Source organism: Dioscorea cayenensis, chromosome 11 (assembly GCF_009730915.1).
Source record: "Dioscorea cayenensis subsp. rotundata cultivar TDr96_F1 chromosome 11, TDr96_F1_v2_PseudoChromosome.rev07_lg8_w22 25.fasta, whole genome shotgun sequence".
NCBI lineage: Eukaryota > Viridiplantae > Streptophyta > Magnoliopsida > Dioscoreales > Dioscoreaceae > Dioscorea > Dioscorea cayenensis.
In genome coordinates this window covers 22,526,840-22,547,871 of record NC_052481.1, presented here as the reverse complement: position 1 = coordinate 22,547,871, position 21,032 = coordinate 22,526,840, and the positions used below count along the sequence as shown (strand labels likewise).

General features: G+C 39.5%; 7 protein-coding genes across 9 annotated transcripts; 5 read left to right on the top strand and 2 right to left on the bottom strand.

Moving 5' to 3' along the window:
* The first annotated feature begins 362 nt into the window (after positions 1 to 362).
* Positions 363 to 1,736, top strand: LOC120271487 (31 kDa ribonucleoprotein, chloroplastic). The gene is made up of 4 exons (XM_039278169.1): positions 363 to 805; positions 897 to 998; positions 1,088 to 1,360; positions 1,446 to 1,736. Exons 1-4 carry the CDS (start codon positions 425 to 427, stop codon positions 1,497 to 1,499), a joined length of 810 nt encoding a protein of 269 aa, XP_039134103.1. The 5' UTR covers positions 363 to 424; the 3' UTR covers positions 1,500 to 1,736.
* Positions 1,737 to 5,525: 3,789 nt separating this feature from the next.
* Positions 5,526 to 5,948, top strand: LOC120271801 (secreted RxLR effector protein 161-like). Its single transcript, XM_039278472.1, has one exon. The coding sequence runs from the start codon at positions 5,526 to 5,528 to the stop codon at positions 5,946 to 5,948; it is 423 nt and encodes a 140-aa protein (XP_039134406.1).
* Positions 5,949 to 8,201: 2,253 nt separating this feature from the next.
* Positions 8,202 to 11,153, top strand: LOC120272311 (pentatricopeptide repeat-containing protein At5g66631). Of its 3 annotated transcripts, none has more exons than XM_039279120.1 (2): positions 8,202 to 10,182; positions 11,019 to 11,153. In XM_039279120.1, exons 1-2 carry the CDS (start codon positions 8,221 to 8,223, stop codon positions 11,064 to 11,066), a joined length of 2,010 nt encoding a protein of 669 aa, XP_039135054.1. In that variant the 5' UTR covers positions 8,202 to 8,220; the 3' UTR covers positions 11,067 to 11,153. The 3 variants fall into 3 exon arrangements, with proteins under 3 accessions (XP_039135054.1, XP_039135053.1, XP_039135052.1); XM_039279119.1 differs by having other exon boundaries at positions 11,016 to 11,118; XM_039279118.1 differs by lacking the exon at positions 11,019 to 11,153 and having other exon boundaries at positions 8,202 to 10,382.
* LOC120272315 lies at positions 11,099 to 13,447 on the top strand. The gene is made up of 9 exons (XM_039279123.1): positions 11,099 to 11,356; positions 11,419 to 11,478; positions 11,558 to 11,605; positions 11,688 to 11,820; positions 11,899 to 11,975; positions 12,424 to 12,519; positions 12,598 to 12,668; positions 12,907 to 12,997; positions 13,135 to 13,447. The coding sequence occupies exons 1-9, from the start codon at positions 11,129 to 11,131 to the stop codon at positions 13,255 to 13,257; spliced, it is 927 nt and encodes a 308-aa protein (XP_039135057.1). The 5' UTR covers positions 11,099 to 11,128; the 3' UTR covers positions 13,258 to 13,447.
* Positions 13,448 to 13,578: 131 nt separating this feature from the next.
* Positions 13,579 to 15,074, top strand: LOC120272316. Its single transcript, XM_039279124.1, has 3 exons — positions 13,579 to 13,727; positions 13,817 to 13,930; positions 14,227 to 15,074. Exon 3 carries the CDS (start codon positions 14,234 to 14,236, stop codon positions 14,810 to 14,812), a length of 579 nt encoding a protein of 192 aa, XP_039135058.1. The 5' UTR covers positions 13,579 to 13,727; positions 13,817 to 13,930; positions 14,227 to 14,233; the 3' UTR covers positions 14,813 to 15,074.
* A 229-nt stretch (positions 15,075 to 15,303) lies between these two features.
* LOC120272314 (tetratricopeptide repeat protein 4 homolog) lies at positions 15,304 to 17,434 on the bottom strand. Its single transcript, XM_039279122.1, has 8 exons — positions 17,255 to 17,434; positions 16,963 to 17,175; positions 16,623 to 16,814; positions 16,337 to 16,537; positions 16,153 to 16,233; positions 15,949 to 16,081; positions 15,696 to 15,782; positions 15,304 to 15,569 (listed from the first exon to the last, which is right to left on the bottom strand). Exons 1-8 carry the CDS (start codon positions 17,357 to 17,359, stop codon positions 15,499 to 15,501), a joined length of 1,083 nt encoding a protein of 360 aa, XP_039135056.1. The 5' UTR covers positions 17,360 to 17,434; the 3' UTR covers positions 15,304 to 15,498.
* A 376-nt stretch (positions 17,435 to 17,810) lies between these two features.
* Positions 17,811 to 20,591, bottom strand: LOC120272312 (2-(3-amino-3-carboxypropyl)histidine synthase subunit 1). Its single transcript, XM_039279121.1, has 3 exons — positions 19,163 to 20,591; positions 18,230 to 18,375; positions 17,811 to 18,112 (listed from the first exon to the last, which is right to left on the bottom strand). Exons 1-2 carry the CDS (start codon positions 20,538 to 20,540, stop codon positions 18,341 to 18,343), a joined length of 1,413 nt encoding a protein of 470 aa, XP_039135055.1. The 5' UTR covers positions 20,541 to 20,591; the 3' UTR covers positions 17,811 to 18,112; positions 18,230 to 18,340.
* Between the last annotated feature and the right edge of the window lie 441 nt (positions 20,592 to 21,032).

Sequence of the window (21,032 nt, the reverse complement as noted above, 5' to 3'; positions counted from 1 at the left end):
GGAAGCCATGGGTCGGGGAGAGGGGACTCGAGTGCAGCTCAGAGCTCTGAAAGCCCTTTGGTCATCATGTATTCATTCATTTCCAACATGTATTCATTCATCACAACACAAATGAATGACACAAATAATTCATTAGTTTATTCATGTTATAATCTTCATCTAAGATGTATTACTAAATTTATGAAAATTTATTTTCATAAAAAAAATATAGTAAACTTATTTTATATTGTTTAATTAATAAATATTTTAAACATGCTAAGGAAGGAATGAAAAGAACACCTTATCCCACTCCCTCACCATTGGAGGACAACCCACCCACGTCATCACTAACATCTCAAAGTTGATTAGATCCTCCCACCAATCTCTCAAGCTTAACTTCCTCTCTTTCTCTCTATTCTCATCACCACCACCACCTTCACAAACCATGGCTGCAACTGCTGCCATTAGTTCTTGTTTCTCAGCCACCATCACAGCAAACCTCCATTTGAAGCACACCTCCTCCAATAACTTTCTCAAACTCTTCTCTTCATCTTCCTCTTCTCTCCGGCAATCTCCATCTCTAATAACATCTCCTAACCTTTGGGAACTCTCTCATTTCCGCCGGCTTCCCAGGATCTCATGCATAGTTGCTCAAGAACAAACAGTTGGAGAACAAGATCAACTTATTGTTGAACAAGAAAGTACCATTCCATTACCTCCATCCTCCCAATCAACCAAACTCTACTTTGGTAACCTTCCTTACAATTGTGATAGTGCTCAGTTAGCAGGGATCATTCAACAGTTTGCTGACCCAGAAATGGTTGAGGTAACACTACTCTATCAATCATTTTTTTTTTTATTTACCATACTTGTTAAATTAGTAAATTGTGAATATAAATATATAAATCTATATGCAGGTTCTTTATGATAGAGATACAGGAAAGAGCAGAGGTTTTGCTTTTGTAACTATGAGTTGTATTGAAGATTGTGAAGCTGTGATTGAGAATCTTGATAGAAGTGTAAGAAATACAGAACATTTATTTATTTATTTACATTTAATTACTTCAATTGAATTGAAATGTAGTTTGTATGTTTGTGAATTGATCAGCAATTTGGAGGGAGGACAATGAGAGTGAATTTTGCAGATAGGCCTCAGCCAAAGGAGCCATTGTATCCTGAGACTGAATTCAAACTCTTTGTTGGCAACCTCTCTTGGTCTGTCACAGCTGAGAGCTTATCCGGTGTCTTCCAAGAATACGGGAATGTCATCGGAGCCCGAATTCTATACGACGGTGATACCGGTCGGTCTAGGGGTTATGGTTTTGTTTGCTACTCAACTAAGGAAGAAATGGATGCCGCAATTGAGCAACTCAATGGAGTGGTAAGTTCGATTAAAGAAAAAATATATATTTGAATATATAAGTTTAGGTCTCTTGTTACCATAATTTTTTTTATTGAATTTGTAGGAATTGGAAGGGAGAGCTATGCGTGTTAGTGTGGCTCAGGGCAAGAAATCTTAGAAATAAAGGGAGCACTGAACGTGGAGCTTCTATTGTTTTAAAAAGTCAGAGATTCATTTACTTATATTTGAAATTCTCTCACATTGTTAGTGTTATGGATTATTGGTATGTTGTAATGAAAAAGCTTTTCACAAAATCGTAAACAAACAATTGAACATTTAATATTGTTGGGATGCAAGTGTAATATGTAAATGAACTAAAGTAAGAGTCAATATTCAGAATGGTTTAGAAATCTAATGACTTCTCTAATTCCTCAGACACTATCTTCATGTTAATACTATCATTGGTAAGACACCCTTCAGCAAGATTAAGAAGAGCTTCCAATGTTTTGATGTCGAAATCTTCTTTAACATCCCTGGATAACATTCTCTATCAGTGAGGATTCCTCCTTTTGGGAGTAATAATATTTGACTATTGATTGGTTTTTGTTCTTTTTCCCTGTCTTAATTGCAGGTCTGTGCAACAACACTTCCAACATCAACATGTTGTGTTTTTATTAGTAGTTCATGTTATGAATGAATATACAGTAGAGTGTGTTATAACTTAGACCGAGATTTATGCAGCTTTCTCAGAGCTCTTGTTCTAGTTTTTTGCTTGTTGTGAGGTTAACTGAATATACATTCTAAATGTTCCGATTCTATTAGTGGTATCAGAGATAATAAGATAGCCAGTTCTTCATCAGCTAAAGAAGCAAATGTTCCATATTTTGGAGGAGAAAACTACAACCTATGGAGCTTAATGATGAAAACTATGTGTTTCAAAGGATCTATGGAAGCTCGTTGAAAAGGGTTTCAGCGAAGAAAGAGATGGCAATCAACTCAATGAAAGCATGAAAAAAGGATCATGAAGCTCTTTATCTCATCCAACAGGCACTTAAAAAAGGATTCTCGTCAGGATTTCAGAAGCCAAAACAGCGAAAGAGGCTTGGGAAATTATCAAGACTGAGTTTCAAGGAAACTAGAGTACACTCACAGTTAAACTACATTCTCTTCAAAGGGAATTTGATGCAGCAAAGATGAAGTAAGACGAGAAAATTCAAGACTTTGTTAGTAGAGTTTTGGATATAGTTTATCATATTAGAATATTGGAAGAGGACCTTCTAGAGAAGACAGTAGTGTCCAAGATATTGAGGAGTCTCACACCAAGGTTTTCACAAGTGGTTCATTCTATCATAGAAGTAAAGATCTTAACACCATTGCTATCGATGAGCTCAGTGGATCTTTAAAGAGTCATGAAGCTATTCTCAATCTCTTAGATGATATTGATGAAGAAAAGGCACTTCACATCAATAGCTCACAACCCAGAGACCAATCCAATCTTGGAGGTAGAGGACGAGGTCACAGCTTTCCTCGTGGTAGAGGATGCGGGTGTGGACGAAGCTTTGAACTAAGCTACACGGTTGATGCTAGCCGACAACACTGAGGCATCCAGTGCTTTGTTTGCAAGAAATTTGGGCATGTAAAGGCTCAATGCTGGCATAGAAACAAGGAGGCAAACATAACAAAAGAAACAAACGAAGAAGATGAGGGAGTGGCATTCATGGTCACTAATGAAGAAGATGATTAAACCGGAGGCATCTGGTTAACTGATAGTGGTTATTTGAACTACATGTCAGGTGATACGAGATTGTTTCAGAGCATGGAGTCAACACCGAATTATTCCATCAAATTGTGAGATGGCAAGACACTCCAAGTTGAAGGAGTTGGCAAAGTTTTTCTTAGATCAAGCACTGGGAAGGCTACTGCACTAAATAATGTTCAGTATGTTCCTAAACTGGCGCATAACTTGCTTAGTGTGGGACAATTGATGGCTTTTGGATATGATGTAGAGTTTGCTGGTGGTGATTGCATCATCAAAGAAGTTGTATCCTAACTGAAGGTTGCATATGTAAGCATGACAACTCACAGGTTGTTCCTTCTTGGAGCTGATGATGTGAGTTCAGCAAACATAGCCAGTAGAGAGGAAGATCTATCAAATCTCTGGCATAAGAGATTTGGGCATGTAAACATGAAGAACTTGAAGTTATCTGAGAAACAATTGGTACTTGGCTTGCCAACTATCTCCAACACAGGAGCATGTGAAGCTTCCTCTCAAGGAAAGCAAACTCGTGCTGAATTTCCAAAGAACATGGCGAAGCATGCTTCAGCTCTGCTAGAGCTTATACATGTAGACCTTGTAGGACCAATGAAGATACCTTCAATTGAAGGTAATTCCTACTTCTTTTTATTAATTGATGACTATACCAAATATAGTTGGGTGTACATCTTACAGAGAAAGTCAGAAGCATTCGATAAGTTCAAACATTTTCAAGTTGTTAGTGGAGAAGCAGTACTCATTGCCGGTGAAGACCTTGCGCACTGATTGGGGAGGCGAATTCACATCTCGAGAGTTTGAAACCTGTTGCAAACTCAATGGTATTCTTTACCAATTGACAGCTCCAAGGACGCCTTAACAGAACGGCATCGTGGAGAAGAAGAACCAGACAATAATGGAGATGGCCTAGACTGTGTTGAAGGAGAAGAAGTTGTCGTCTAAGTACTGGGGTAAGGCGGTAACCACTGCTGTATATGTTTTAAATCGCTAGGTGACAAATGCATTGGAATTTCAAACTCCACATGAGGTGTTGACTGGGACGAGACCAAACATGGACCATCTGAGGATCTTCGATTGTCTCGCCTACATGTATATTGACCAGAAGCAGCGAACCAAATTCAACTCCAAGTACGAGCATGTGTTTTTACTAGGGTATTGTGATCGTTCAAAGGCTTATTGGATGATTGAACCGGATTCAAAGCGCGTATACATCAGTAGAAATGCGCGCTTCTTTGAAGAAAAATCCTGGGACTGGTCGAAGCTTGCTGACTCGGATGCCTCAACTTATGAGCCAGCACGTGATGAAGGTGTGACTCAATCTAGTGAAGTGGTAAATTCATCATCACCGTTTGATCAAAACAATAAATGGTCCAATGTATCTCAACAAATAATTGATTCTCATGTTAATCCTTCAATCCCTTCAGCTAGAGAAGACGACGGAGCTCTGGTGAGATTTCGTAATCTCAGTGAAATTTATAATTCGTGTTTATTTGCCTTAATTGCAGTATACCTTATTACATATGATGAAGCATCAATAAATAGCAACTGGCTTGCAACCATGAATGAGGAAATTGAAGCTATTTGGAAGAATGAAACTTGGAAGTTAACTGAGTTACCATAAGGAAGAAAAGCAATAGGGTTGAAATGGGTTTACAAATCAAAACTGAATCCAGATGGCACCTTGCTAAGGAAGAAAGCACGGTTGGTGGCAAAGGGGTTTTCTTAGCAAGAAGGAATAGATTTTGAAGAAATCTATTCACCAGTTGCAAGGATGAAAACTGTGAGGGTGTTCATGGCTATTGGTGCATAGAGAGGTTGGAGGATCTATTAGTTAGATGTTAAAACAACTTTTTTTTTGGATGGAGAGCTCAAAAAGATGTGTTTGTACAACAACTAGAAGGTTTCATTGTTGATGGCAAAGAAGAGCTTGTTTACTAGTTATATAAGACCCTATACGGTCTACGCCAAGCGCCCGGGGATTGGTATAGTCGAATTGATGCACAATTCATTGAGATGGGTTTCAAACAAAATCCTAATGAGCCCACAGTCTATAGCAACCATCAAGGTGATAATGATATTCTCTTGCTCTTTCTATATGTAGATGATATTATATATATGGGATCTTCTGATTCAATGTTTAAGGAATTCAAAAAAACAATGCTGAAAACTTTTGAGATGACTGATCTTGGATCAATGAGATATTTTCTCGGATTGGAAGTTATATAGATGAAAGGTTATACATTTGTTTCATAGAGGAAATATGCTGAAAACCTCTTACACAAAGCATGAATGTTGAACTGCAAATCACTTTCAAATCCGATGAATTGAAATGAAAAGCCTCACTTGTATGATAATTCTTGGACTACAAACTCATCGAGGTATAAAAAATGCGTCGGATGCTTACTATATCTCACTTATACAAGACTGTACACCATGCACGCACTTTTAGTTGCTTCTCAGTTCATGCAATCTCCAAGTGGGTATCATCTTGGAGCAGTTAAAAGAATACCGAGGTATGTTAATGGAACAATTGGTTATGGTATTTGTTATGATATGAATGATAATTTTAGACTAGCCGGCTACTCAGACAGTGATTGGGGTGGATCACAAGACGATCAGAAGAGTACAACTGGGTGGGTGTTTGCATTTGGTTCCGGTGCAATTGCATGGTGCTCTAAGAAGCAACCAATCACTGCCTTATCTAGTACTGAAGCTGAATATATTTCAGCTCGTGAGGCAGTTTGGTTGTGCCGGCTATTAGAAGATCTGAGTGAGAGGCAAGACTTTGCAACTATCATCCTTTGTGCTAACCGGTCAGCTATTTCAATCTCTAAGAACCCAGCTCTTCATGGATGAACGAAGCATATTCATAATCGCTACCATTTCATCCGTGATCTCATGAAAGGAAGGGTTGATAGATGTGAGGCATTGCAACACTGCTGATTAGTTGGCAAACATACTAACTAAGGTCCTGCCAAATCATAAGTTTAATACATTTTGTGAAGCTCTAGGAGTTAGTGAACTTTCTGATCAAGGGGAGCATATTGAGGATAATGTTGATCCAAGTGAATAATGTTGGTCAGTGTCTCAGCAGCTTGAAATAGAGTCAAGTCACAGGTCAGTCTATGCATGGGAATTTGCATGTTAACTTAATTGCTTGACTTCTTGTTGTTGTTTTAGATGCTTTAATTATTTTTATTGTAATCTTTGTTTGTTATGTCTTGTATGCTAGTAAACTCTCTTGTGAGCATCTTTGTATGTTTCTTTTATTAGTAGTTCATGTTATGAATGAATATACAATACAGTGTGCTATATGTTAGACTGAGATTTGTGCAACTTTCTCTGAGCTCTTGTTCTAGTTTTTTGCTTGTTGTGAGGTTAACTAAATATACATTCTAAGTATTCTGATCCTATCACAACACTCCAAAAGCATACACATCATGGTATTTCTCTGCTGTTTCTACAATATATACATACACATTTAGTTTGAATTAAACCACACACACATAATAAACTCACTTACCAGTGTTTTTGGCACAAAATATGAAGTTTCCTATCTGTTCAGAGGGAATTGATGTGCCTTCAGGAACAATGGATCCAAATTCAAATAATTTGGCTATGACCTCCTATATATACAAACCCATGCATATATAAAACTCAATATGATACTAAAATAATTACTAAATAAGCATTATTATTTGCATTATAAGCCAAAAAAAAACATAAAATTAACTGAATCTAACGCAATGTTGTCAACCTTGAGATCCACGTACACTAGTCCCTTTTCATGCAGATAACTTAGGGCTTTTGATATGTCCAACAAAATATAGATCCTTTTCTTCCATCTGATCATTGGTTTATTGCCTGTGTATATAAAAAACAGAATGAAGCAAGTCCTCAAGTGGAAACCCAATTAAACTGTCAGTAATAATGAATATGTTCACATCTTGCCTTCAAATAAGTAGTATGGCAGGGCCCCTTCAGGCATGAATTCATACAATATACAACTGTTATTTTCACTATCGTTCTCCGCTTTATAGTAGCCAATGAGCTTCACGATATTTAGGTGAGATATTTCACCCAAACTCTCAAAACAAGGATTGACATGTCTCAATTAAGATAATATAGAGACTAAAAGATTACAATTTAAAGTAAATAGACTATAAAAGTAAATTTAAAAAAGTAAATGAACTAATTTTGAAAATTATACTTTTAAAATAGTATTGGTGAAAGTCTTTTCCATAGAGACATGCGCTTATCCATAGAAATCCTACAATGATATCATGTCAAAATCTCCTTCTAACAACTATCGCACTCTCCCTATCCATAGAAATCTTTTAGAATTGTACAAATACTATCGCACTCTCCCTATCCCTAAATGTTATGCTTGCACAATGTAATTAGACAAATGTAATATATATAGAGAAAAGGTTGTTTGTGGACGTGTACAGGCGTCCACAGACAGCTACAATAATATTAACCTTTCTCTTCACGAAATAGTGTTCGACCGTTGGATCGAAATCCAACGGTCCACAGTAATGTTCACAGATTAAAAATCTGTGAACGTGGGTAGAGGATCGAACCTCTATATATATACATAAAATAATTTTTGATAACATTTTAAATTAATTCAAATCTTTATCAATTTTTAAAATATAAACACTATTTAAACTAGTTATAGAAATTTTTTTATTCTTGATGATATTTAATAAAAAAATTAATTTGAAAATTTTAAAATATTAAAAAAATTGTTTTAAAAATTGAAATTGTTTTGAATAATAGTTAATTATTATTTTATTTCTAGACATATATAAGAACAGTCCTTTTCATAAGTCTAAAATGAAATTATGTAAATTAATTGAGTTTATTATAAAGAACTTAAGCTCAATAAGCAATATATATATATATATATATTCATTTTTATAACATAATTATGTTTAAGTTAATTTTTTTTGGAATGTAATTATTATTATTATTTTACATAAAAGTAAAAGTAAGACAAGTGTTTCAATGGCAATTTTTTAATTAAGTATTATCAAAACTAATGTTTGATTAGTTTCACCTCACAAAAATTTCAGATTAATTAGGCAATTATTATAAAGTTAAAAGTGAGGGCTGGCAGCTTATTATGTATACATATACGTACATACACACACACACACACACACACATATATATATATATATATAATAACCATCTTAAGATTCTAAACGCCCCACCCCCCTCCGGCGGCGGAACTGCGAGGCCTTCGTGCGGCATGCTCCCTAGGCCTCGAAAACCCGCCTTTCAATCCCTTCTCTCCGCCGCCCTCCGCCGCCACTTCTCCACCTCCGTCAAGCCTTCGTCGACGGCCACCACCTCCTCCGGAGGCGTCGCGCTCTATCTCCGCCGCGCCCGCCTCATCGACTCTCTCCGCCGTCGCCTTCGCTCCTCCACCATCCCCGACTTTTCCTCCTCTCTCGACTCCTTCGTCGCCGTCCATGCCCTCCGCGCCGCCCCCTCGCCGGACTCCGCCCTCCTCCTCTTCCGATCCCTCCCCTCCCCTCACCACCCTCTCCTCCTCCGCTCCCTCGCCACCCGCCTCGCACTCTCCGGCCGTCTTCCTGATCTCCTCCCCCTCCTTCCTGACCTTCATCCCTCCCCCATTGACCTTCTCCGCTGGTTCTCCGCTGCCGGCGACACCACCTCCGCCCTAACCGCCTGGTCTTCCCTCCGCTCTACCGCCGTCTCCCGGCGCCACCACCCCTGCACAGAATCCTACAACCTCATCATGGCTCTCCACGTCTCTACCGCCTCCCACTCCGACGCGATCGCCGTCTTCTCCCAAATGATCTCCGACGGGGCAAACCCTAATTCCCGCACCTACACCATCATCATCGACCACCTGATCAAAGCCGGCTACCTCGACCCTGGGATGGAGATCTTCACCCTCCTCCCATCCATGCGGATCCGCCGCACTTCGCGCCAGTACGACGTGCTCGCGTCCGCGTTCTCATCCTCCAATCGCTTCGACGATCTCCGGAAACTCCTCGCCGAGATGGAGATTGACGGAATCTTACCCGGCCGCGGCGTCCGTGCGGCGATCATCGCGATGAGGGCCACCGGCCACACCGCTGGCACTGAAAACTACATCCAAGAGATAACTCCGGACGAGAGGATCCAGTACATTGTTGATTCCGGCGACGAAGAGGAGGAGAACGACGGCAATGATCGGATGGATCTGAAGCCATGGATGGATCCCGGTGCATTGGCGAGCGCTTTGGAGGGCTGGGATGCGGAGAACGTGAGGGCATTAGAAGAAGCGAGGTTCGTCTGGACGACGAGGCTGGTGTGCAAGCTCCTCCGAGCTTTCAAGAAGCCGGAGACGGCGTGGGCGTTCTTCAGTTGGGTGGCGTGCCAACCTGGAGGCTTTGCCCACGATAAGCACACCGTGTCGCGGATGATCGCCATTCTCGCAAAGCACGGCCACTGTGAGCTCGTCGATCGTCTCCTCACCAAGGTCCAATCCGAAGGAATCCTCCTCCCATTCGCCACCATCCGCTTGATCATCGACTTCTACGGGCTTTCAAAGAAGCCAGACGCCGCCATGAAAGTACACCGCGAGGCCTCCAAGCTCTGCGGTCCAATCTCGCACGCCAACTGTTTGTTATTATGCTCTTCGATGCTCCGCACGCTGCTGAAGTCTCGAAAGGGGGATTCCGCCATGGATTTCTTGGAGGATATGATGATGAACGGGATGATTCCAGATCTGCAGACGTTCTCCGGATTGATGGAGTTCTTCGCCGGCGACGGTGATCTGAAGAGAGTGCACAGAGTGTTCGGGATGGTGAGGGAATGCGGGATGGTGCCGGACGCGTTCATGTTGCAAGTGGTGATGCGCGCGTACTGCAAGAAAGAGCGCGCGGCGCTTGCACTGAGGGTGTTCGATGAAATGCGGAGCTTGGGGTTGGTGCCGGATCGAGTGGCGAAGGAGCTGCTGGTGAAGAGCTTGTGGAAAGAGGGGAAGCTCAGGGAGGCTGCGCAGGTGGAGGAGAAGTGTGAGGATTTGGCGCAGGAGCTGCCCATGGCCACGCCGGGACATGTTTGGACGGTGAGTTTAATGGATTTTAAGAAAGTTTTTGATATTTATTCTGGTTGTTTTTCTAACATTCATCATCAACATGATTAATTTTGGTTTTATTTATTTATTTTTAATTATATTTTTGTTATAATTAGTCGATAAAATGGAATGTATTATGTTTATTATAAATTGAATTATATGGTACTTAACCAGTAGTGTAGTATTTCACATGCTGGTGTTCTTTTTCTTAGGTTTAATATTAGCTGTTTTTTTTTATTTTTTTACTTTTAAAAAGGAATTATCTATGGAAGTTGAACATGTGGAGATTTTTTTTTTTAATTTTTTTTTTTATTTTGTCAACTTTTAATCAAAATAAAAGATAAGGAAAATATTTAGGTAATTGTCTATATGGATCTTGTAGTCATTAGCTTATTGTGAACCGAACTACAGATATTAGAAAAGATAATCAAAATTTGCTATGTTTATTATTAGAGCATCATGTTTATTACAAAAGCGTCTCCTTTGCTACCAAAATGAACTCTGCTTCTCTTTCTTTTATCATGCTTTTTTTTTATATATAAATAAATAAATGGCATAGTTTATCAATATACCATAGCCAATGCACGGCAAGAAATTACAAAATTGAAGGGATTTTTAAGAAACAAGGCAACAGGATCACCTCCAAATTTTTCATTTTTTTATGTTTTTCAAATTTCAAGTAATATTTTAAAAAAATTTGAAGGTTATATTGGAAAAAAGCCCAAAAATAAACTGGTTAAAAGGAAGTGTGGGACCCACAACACCTGCCAGTTAAAGACAGGCACATTACCAGGAAAGTTTAAATGCTGTTCAATATTAAACAGCAGATTCCAGGTCTTATCGTGGTCCCACCACTCTATCCTCACACTATATGACACGTGTCTTTAGCTGACGACCATAAAAGCGATCCCTTCTTCTCCGGCGCGCGCGGTGTCAAATGGCGGCAACGGCGTCACTTCTCTTCTCGCCTTCTCTTCCCGTCCAATCCCCTCGCGTTTCCCGAAACCCTAATAATGGCTTCCCTTCTCTCCTCTCCTCCAAGACCCCCCATGGAACTCGATTGAGAGCTCGAACCCTCGCCATCGTCTCCGCTCTCGTGGAGCCTTCCTCCTCGAAACCTCTCGACGATGATTCCCCTCTTCTTCCCATTCTCCAGGAGCTCTCTGTAAGTACTCTTCTCCTCCTTGTTTATGGGGTTGTGGTTTCTTATGTGTTTTGTTTTTCCAGGAGAGCTTCGTTCTCCCCCCTGTTTTCCTCGCCAAGCTCCCTGGGGACCTCCGGCTTGACGTAGGATCTGGTTCTTGGTTTGGTTTTGCTTTGTTTCTTCGATTTGTGTTGTTTTATTTTCTTTCCTTTTATTTTAAAGCTGAATGATGCGGCATTTGATTTGGCGAATGGGCCAGTGATCGATGAGGTTAGTTTTTGTGGAATTGGGGGAGATTAGGAATTAGGATCATGCTTAGGGTTTTGTGTTGAGTGATCGACTGGAATTGCAGTGTGGTCGGGAGGTGGGGGAGATGCTATTGAATTTATCTAAGGCTTGGGAACAGGCTGATACTTCGACTTCAAATAGCATTGCAAGGCAGCTCCCATCACTGGAGGGTTATCTGTCCGGCAATGCGAAATCAGGCATGAATAGTATCATACGATCATTCAAGGAGAATGTTTGTTGTTTTCTCTGAGTTTCACTGTGTTAGATTTGTGCAGCATTTGGACGACGCTTGGTGTTGGCTGGGAGAAGATTTGAGGCCATGGGAATGTATGGTCAAGGGGAGCTTCAAAAGGTGTATCTCAAACTCTGTATATATATATTGCTCTGTTTCCTAATTGCTTCTCTATGTTTGCCTTTGCACTGGAATTTTATTGCTTTGCTATTTGCTTGATCTTTAGTTTATTGTTAAACATGTGATGCAATGAACTCCTGAAAAGCATGGTTGTCTTATCATACTAACTTCGTTTCTGAATCAGCACGAGATTGCAGGCATTGTTCATACCTATCTTCATTTTTATCTTGCATCATATTCAAAATAACCTCCTTCACAGAACTTGTTAGTATTGGTGTTCTCTTCTTGTTTGTGATCATCTAGAGGACATTCATGTAGAATATGTGCAATGCACTTTGATTGTGTTAGCAATAGCAGTAATATCTTACAGAAGGTTTGGAATGTCCTCATGTTGGTATGTTGTCTTCACTAGAGATTGTGAAATTTTGGATCTTTATTAATATTGCAGATTGCCAAGGTAATGATTAAAACAGGGAACTTGATGTCTAGAAGTCCGATAACTAAAACTGACAAGAAGCCAAAGAATGAAAGCCGCGTGTTCAAGGTAAATGGTTATGTAGCATATTCTTGACTTAATCTTCACATAGCTAACCTATTTAATAGATGAATCTGTTATATGCAGTTCGGGGAGTTACAAGTTGAGGTTACTCCACAAAATGCATATATCGGTGCTGGAATTGGTCTTGTTTTTGGGTAAAATTGCACCCATGCCGCACCTCCCAGGAGTAGAATTTCCTAACTTTGTGCATTTCAATGATTGTTGATTAAATTTAACAATACTTTGATGCCACTACCTATCAGTTTGTTGGTTTTCACTGCCAAATATCCAATATGTTAGTCGGCAGGTTTACTTCTCAATTGGCAGTATTGCTAGTTATAGCATTTTAACTTCTTTTTTGATAAGCTTAAGTTATCTATCAACTGAAATTAGGGTACTTTCCTGGCAACTGGGTCAAGGTGTTCAGAGCATACCAGAAAGCTCAATGCAGTATGCCAATGACAATGCCCTGCTGCTAGCCAAGGTTCTTAGATATATTTCTTTCTAGTTTGTTTCTTTTTTCTATTTTATCCAGGAAATTTTTGGCGATCAGTTTGTTTGTTTTTTCTATTTTATCCAAGAAATTTTTAGCATGATCGCTGGTGAATATTTTTTATGCAGTCACTAAGAGGAGCTCTTCTTGTGCTGTTCTTTTCATCTGCCATATTATCAGCATTTGCTTCGGTTGGCCTTGTGCTATTAGGCCGAGAATTAAGCTCTAAGAGCCAGTCAAAGGATCCTTAATTATTCAGAGTTGTCACCGGACTACTTGAATTAGATGTAATGTGTACATTGTTGTTTATATTTCCCTTGCTATGCATTAGTTGTGTATACAATGAGCTGGAACATGCATTTGTAAATACAATCTACAATAATGATTTCATCTCTTACAACAGAAACTCATAAGGGAAAAGTAATCCGAAAATTTTGTTGATTTCCAGTTGGATGCTGCGAACAAAATCCTCTGTTTAGCTTTGTAATTATTCAATGATAAATAAAGGATTATTAGGCAGTTGTTATGATACATGCATGCTCCCTCTTGATATGATAAACAGGTGGGTTACTAAACCATACCAAAAGTCTAACTGATTAAATGGTGCGAACCTCGGCAAGCATATGAAATCAAGTGAAGCTTAGGGGTGCTCTGCTGCTAAGCCCTTGCTGAGCAAACGTTGGAGGTTCCTCTTAAACCAGAATCAAACATTCTGATCCCGGTATACGTTTACTTATTTGATTGCATGATACCATACTGACCAGCCGACCATATACACAATGTAAATTACAAAATATTTCTTTCTTGCAGATCAAAGTATTGGCTAATCTTTAGTACAAGTGAAGAGGGACCAAACAATGGATGACATCATTAAGATGATGCTATGTAAGAGTTTCAACAGACTCAACCTCCTTGCTAGACAAGGTATGTGCCTCTTCCCATTCCTAGTAAGAGAATGTAACAGTTTATTAGATCCTCTTGTCCTTTCCTTGCTAGGTAAGGTTACAACACTGAACATCTTACTGCTGAATTGTGTAAATTTGTAATAGCCCAGGTCCTATTGGGATGGGGAAAACTCTCTCCTCTTCACTATAGGAGTTCCTCCAATCATCCCCATATTCCCACCAGGAGTGGGACCACCACCTTTTTCCTATATATCCACAATTTCTCCAGCTTCCTCTATACAAATCTCACCCATTATTTTTACTTCAAACCTTCAGGCTATAGATGGCAAGCCACAGTAACCAGCATCCTCAAACTCTTCTCCCTGAGCCTACTGGAACTAGCTCAAAGGTCAGGTCATCACAACTGCTTGAAGTTTTAAGCAATGAGAAGCTCAAATTTGCTCTGACTCTTGCTGTTGCTCTCATATCTTCTTATGTTACAAGTGCCGGTGGTCAGTCTCTGAGGCCTCTACCAATAACCACCACCGCCACCACTATTACCCCCAACTCGGTTGTACAACTAGAAATGTTTGCCTTTGCTTTGCTTGGCCTGTTTACATCTTCTCTATCAGCCATTACATTCCACCCTAATTTCCCCTTGATTGCTGATTGCTTTGAGAACATATCTGTCATCTTTGTAGCTGTGGCTTTTGCCTCTCTTGTTTCCATCATTCTCCATGACCGATATGGATGGATGCCTTACATGGCTTGCATGATTCCTGTATTGCCATTCATTATAGTTCCTTGCAAGTTGTTGTTTGCTAAGCTTGAGGCAATGCTAGTGTGGCTTCGCAGGTCTGACTGCTTTGAAGGATTGCCGATGTGGAAAAAGTGGACAGGGTACTGTGAAAGTGCATGTTAAGGAGGGTGTTCCTTAACCTTTTCTTTTTCTAAAAAAAAAATCTCTTAATTTGGCATTTTGTTTGAGGATTTGTGTTGAATGTATTAGGATTCGGTGGTAACATAGTTTCTTATAAATTATGGATTATACGTGTGTACTCATATGTCAGCTACAATGAAGCACGGATACTCCAGGGAGCTTGACGTACCCGTACCCGTGTCGTATCCGTGTCGGACACACACCTCCAGACACTCATATGTTTTGTAAATGATTTTTCTAAATTATTCATGTCTACTTCTCAATACACAAGATCACCAAATTAATCTATAAGTGAATATAACATATATTACATAAAAACAATATAGATTTATATTTATAATAAATATTTTATATAATAAATAATATATTTTTATAGCCGTGATAGCAATGTAAAACTTTGTTACAAAAGGATTTGTAACTTATGCATGCAGAGTTTTTATTTTTATTTTTATCGTTTAAATGGCATCAAAGAATAAAAAATAGAACTTATGGTTGACCACTGGTCTTAAAATAACAGAAGCCCATAAATAGACAAGCCTAATTATCTGGAAAAATTAATAGATTAACACTTCTCTACACTATGCATACATATTGATACAGCATAATGGCTTTCAGCAATTGATAGCCTTGGCAGTGTAACTCACCTAGCAGTCAATAAGGTTGAAGGTTTAAGGTGAAGACCACTTGCCAGAAGTGAAATCCTTATAGAAGTTGGACTGATTTGAGACAACAAAGAACACTGCATAATGTAATAGATGACAACCTTTAATGATGGTCAAGAGAAAATTCATCACTAGAACTTGAAAGAACAAGACAAGTATAACTTCGTGAAACAACAACCATCTATTCAGTGTATTTAACTGACCTGGAATCCCCGGGATAACATAATCAGGTTGCTCCAGGACATTGTGCAGCGTTTTCTTTTCATTAACCTTGACCCATTTACCAGAACCTGTTAAAGAAAGTCTCAATTTAAGCACTGTAACGAGAAGAAAGCATCAGACTAATAATTAAAAAAAAAAAAAAAACTGACCAATTACTCAATCTAAAGTATTCAACACTTCAGACACCGCAAACATAATAAATCATTGGAATGAAATAAGAAGTTGAAAGAATACTTGCTGAGATTATTGTGTGTGGGGATTGCTCTGCATCATTATCATCCTCACAAAGAGCTTCTGAAGAAGCGACAGTCCCCTCAAGAAGATGTCGAAGAATCTCCTTCTTAGACATAAGAGCCCCGCTACCAACCTAGCAAAACATAATTTAAAAAAAATCAGTAGATGCTCATGAGGTCGAACATTCAACAATTTCACACACACCTGATAGTACAACTCGACAGCATTTCGTGTGTAAGCATGTTTTTTATCCCATTCTAGTGGTGGGGAATCTTCTGAAAACATGTTTGATGGTCAAGGAGATCAAACCATTCAATGGGCAATGGCGATCTCAAAATAAACTAGAGCAAGTATTTGGAAAAATAAGCATTATGATAGAGAAGGATATCATATCAAGATGAGTTGCAAACACATCTGTCTCGCAAAAATCCTCGATCAAATCACTTGACATAACCTCTGCATAAAGAAGCACCACAGGCCAGTGAAGAATCCCACTCTTATCCAATATCGGTTTCTTAGACCCAATAAGCTCTCGATACATTGGCTTCCCAAGCTTATATCCTCTATTCTCAATCACAGATGCAAGTTCCTGCCCACACACAATACAATGAATACCAACAATAAAATCTTACAAACTGTATCCTTTTTCCCACAAATGGTAAGAAAAGACTAACCTTGGCTTCAGAAACAACCTTAGAAACACAAGCATTGTGCTTCTCAAGCTCTTCCTTGCGTGCATTAACTTGCAGAAATAATTTCTTCAGCTCCTCATTCTCAGAGTTTAATTCAAGTCCACTTTGGCAGTATGAAGCTGCCTCCACTAACAATCCTAAAAAGAATGCAGCTTTAGCTGCTCTATAGAATGCCTGTTCCCCATATATATATACATACAAATGAATCCATGTATGTATGGTTTAATGCCATTTTCATCAACAATAAGAACATCAAATTCTCAAATTCATATGCTATCAAGTTTATAAATCAAATGTGCACCACTTGAATACAAACCCTTACCTTAACATTCGTGGCACTGAGCTTGATCGCTTCTTGAGCATCTTCAAGAGCACGTCTATGGTTACCAAGCAGTAGATTCACATGAGCTCGATTGGCATAGAGAACGGCATGTTCGGAATCGCTCAGAGCCATCTGGTTAAGAGCTTTGGTATAACAGTCTATGGCATCCGAGTAGTGCTTCTTGCCAAGCTTGACAAACTTGTTGCCCTTCTCCTGAACAAGCACCATGAAAGGATTGAGAGATTGGTAGGATGATCGGATTGGGAAAGCAAAGGAGGAGGAAGAGGGGAACCTTGAGCTCGACGGCAGCGGACTCTTTGATGGCGGCGATGGCGGCAAGGTCTGCTTGCTCGCTCTCCGTCACCGGCTCCGATCCTTGCTCCATCCATAGCGCCATCTTTCTCTAGGGTTTCAGCGCCGCTCCGGCCTTCGAGAGAGAGCAACGCCGGTGACTCGGGAAGCTTCGAACCTTCCTGTGCGGATATATATATAGTCCCAAATCTCAATGTTTATGTTTGGGAGAAAATTTTAAATTATTTCCAAATTTATAAAATTCATTAGTTTTAGGATTAAATTTTATGGAGTTTTTAATCTCTGAATATTTTCAATAAATTTTCATTGTTTTTAATTACTAATAATTTTTTTCGTATGTTTACTCATGATTGTTTCGTATAACCTCCCAAAAATGTATATTTATTATTTTTGAAATATTTTTTTAAAGAATTAACTAAACAAAATTGTGTATCTAATATATATATATATATATAGATATAGACAAGTCATGTGTTAATAAGCGGTCATGTGTTAATATGCGGGTTTTCCATTAAGCTACATTACTCACCAGAATATATCAGGGAATATATGAACTTTAATTCAGTGAACAACAAAGGAAAGCATTGAATTTAATTGACATCAAAGAAGGCAAAAATGTTGCCTTACAAACGTGACATTATATTACAGATCAATACCTTACTAATACTACAAGAGAGAAAACCTAATCTGAGTCTTGATGCTTAAACAGGAAAATTGAGCTACTTTGCCAAATTTCAGTGAGCTAGTCGGAGTGAGCCACCAGTGATTCTCATTACTTGTTTAGGCACCTCCAATAAATATTACTTTGATCAATAATAAGAATGCGCTGGACTGTGACCTGCAACATGATTATAGTCATATAAATTACGTTAGTAAGTGAAGACATGGATATATAATACATCATGCAACATTACTGAAATCTTAAAATTATGAATACAAGGATGAAAGGTCATACCTTCTTATTATTCTAGAAGCACATAAATTGTTGATACACAAGGAGGAAGACCTTGTCAATGTCACTTGAATGGTAAATGTAGAAACGGAAGCCTAGCTATGCCTTGGCATTCTATTGATTCACTTCACTTTTAGTATTCCTCGATCCTGAAAGCAGAGATGAAACATATTGAATTTCAACAATAAGGTTATCGCTGTATGGATTCCTAGATGTCAGCATTTTGTCAAACTGTAATGAAAATAATCAACGAAGAATGTCTTACAGTGAATTAAATTTTCATTTGAATTTAGAAAGAAACCACTTGACCCTTGAATTAGTGGCAACAAAGAGAGATCATAAAACATATGTTTCACAGAAAAAGGAAGAAAATTTACTTATATAATTCCAGGACAAGATCACCTCAACTACAAATTGTTTGAAACTGAAAAATTGGACTCACCAAACTAGTACATAGGCCATCCAATTCATTTATTTCCTAATAAAAATATAAAACTAGAGAATGCCGTAGACTTTGCAATCATTCACATAAAAAGCAATTTTAGATCAAGCACCAATCAGCCCTAAGAACAATATACAATTCGACACAGAATTGTTCTTCTACCACCCAAACAAAAATTGCAGTTTGACAAGTTCCTGATAGGTTTGGAAAGCACATATAGGAAGTCACAATAGTTTTCCATCAACCCATGTTAGCTTAACTCAAGCTAATTGGTTTTCATCAAGCAATGATTTATTTTCAAGTTCCTAGTACCACACACCAAAGGATGAAAGATAATGAGATCTACCAAATATAAAAACCATACCAACATTTAGATTACTGTTGTATAAAAATGCAAGCATGGATGTAAAGCAACAGCCAAAGATTAGTATTGCATAAAAATTCAAGCATGGAAGTAAAACAACCACTGAAGGATTTTTAGACACAGTGATTACCCAATGCAACTCCATTGTGTCGTCTCATTGCCCCATTAGAAGCTTTCTTCTTCGAATAAGCACTGTTCCATTCCCCTCCATCTTGTGCATAATAATCCATGGGATAATCCGTTGCTTCATCGCAATCAAAACCACATGAAACACTCCCACATCCATCTGATCCTGAACAACACTCCTTCCTCACAGTCTCATTGCAATCAGAAGTCTTCAACTCAGCTGTTCTCCTTCTCTCCCACCAACCTGGAATCAATCCCAAAGCAATCTCAAACTCAAAGGTGGTTAACAATGGCTTCTTGAACCCCTCTCCCCAATCAATGGACAACCTTGGGCAAGCAATCTGCACCCAAGCATCCACAGACTCGGCAAACAATGCTATCCTCGCCGGAGATATCTCCGACATCATCACCACAGTGTAGTCTATATCCCTCTCATCCATCATCCCTGTCACTCTATCCAAAACCTTGGTGTTCCCTTGCCTCCCAAGCGTTCCAAGTATAACCCCCCAATTCTTAGCCTTCCGCGCTTCCAAGATGGAAGCTTTTCTAGCGTTCTTCATACCCTCGTGATCATACTTCTCCAAGACCAGAACACCCAGGAACGGATCATATCGATATGCTTTGATTCCAGGGTTCGCGATCATGAACGCCTCGAGATGGAATCGACCGTCGGCGACGAAGACGACAGCTTCGATCCCTTTTGACTTTGGGATCGTAGGGGATGTGCAACCGAGGACTTCTCCGGCGGAGAGGGGCTTAGCCTGGGGGACGGTGATGTCGTACCCATCATCGGATAGGACCGATCTGGCGGCATGAACGGCGGAGATGAACTGGACGGTGCCTGCAAGAGCGAGGCGGGAGGAAGGCTGGAAGGTGGATTTCACGGCGGAGACGAGGCGGGAGACGTCGATTCGGATGTCGACGAAGACGTAGAGGGCGGGAACGCGGGAGGTGGTGACGGGGACAAGGCAGGAGTGGCCGTAGTGGACGAGGAGGTCGGCGGAGAGAGCGGAGGCAGCGAGGTCATCGACGCAGCAGGCGCCATAGGTTGGATCACCAAGGACGGAGACATCGACGGGGTGGGGGGAGAAGGTTCGGATGATATCGGCGATGGCGAGGGAGTACATGAGGAGGCCATCGGGGAGCTGGAGGACAACACGGCGAGCAGAGGAGGTAGTGATGCGGTGGAGGGTCTTGTGGATCTCGAATTCGTAGTTGCGGGGGAGGACGGCGATGGCGGTATTGAGGGCGGGGTCCGAGAGGAGGAAGTCAGGAATCTGGGACTTCACGAAGCGCTTCGGCAGTGGCTTCTTCTTCGGAGTAGGGTTAGGGTTTGGGAAAGGGGCGGCGAGGAGAGCAGCGGAGCTCTCGTCGGGATCCATGGCGGCGGCGAGGGTTTTGCCGGTGTTGGGAATCGATGAAGAGTTTCGATGGCGCGAGCTCGTCTTGATAAATTTTTCTAATTTTATAAAAAAAAATTATTTTAAAATTTTTTAAAATTACACATTTAAATACGAAATTTAAGATTGCGTGGCCAACTAATATTAATTAACAAATTTTAAATTATTTATGAATTTATTTTAATCATTTTCTTTTAAAAATATGGATCTGCGATAATTTTGTCTGAATATATATTAGGAGTTGATAATTACTAAATTAAAAATCTATTTCCATGCTTTACCAATTATTAAATAAAATAAAATCTATATTAATAACAAAGGATTAAAAGTTCTTTATTTTCATGGCAAACTCTTTTAAAAAAATAAAAAATAAAACAAGTTAGGTATAAAATACTCTTTTAAACTTGAAATTAATCAAATAATTCACTTTTATTAACTCCTTTTCCCCAATAAAATAAAATAAACCAAAATGCA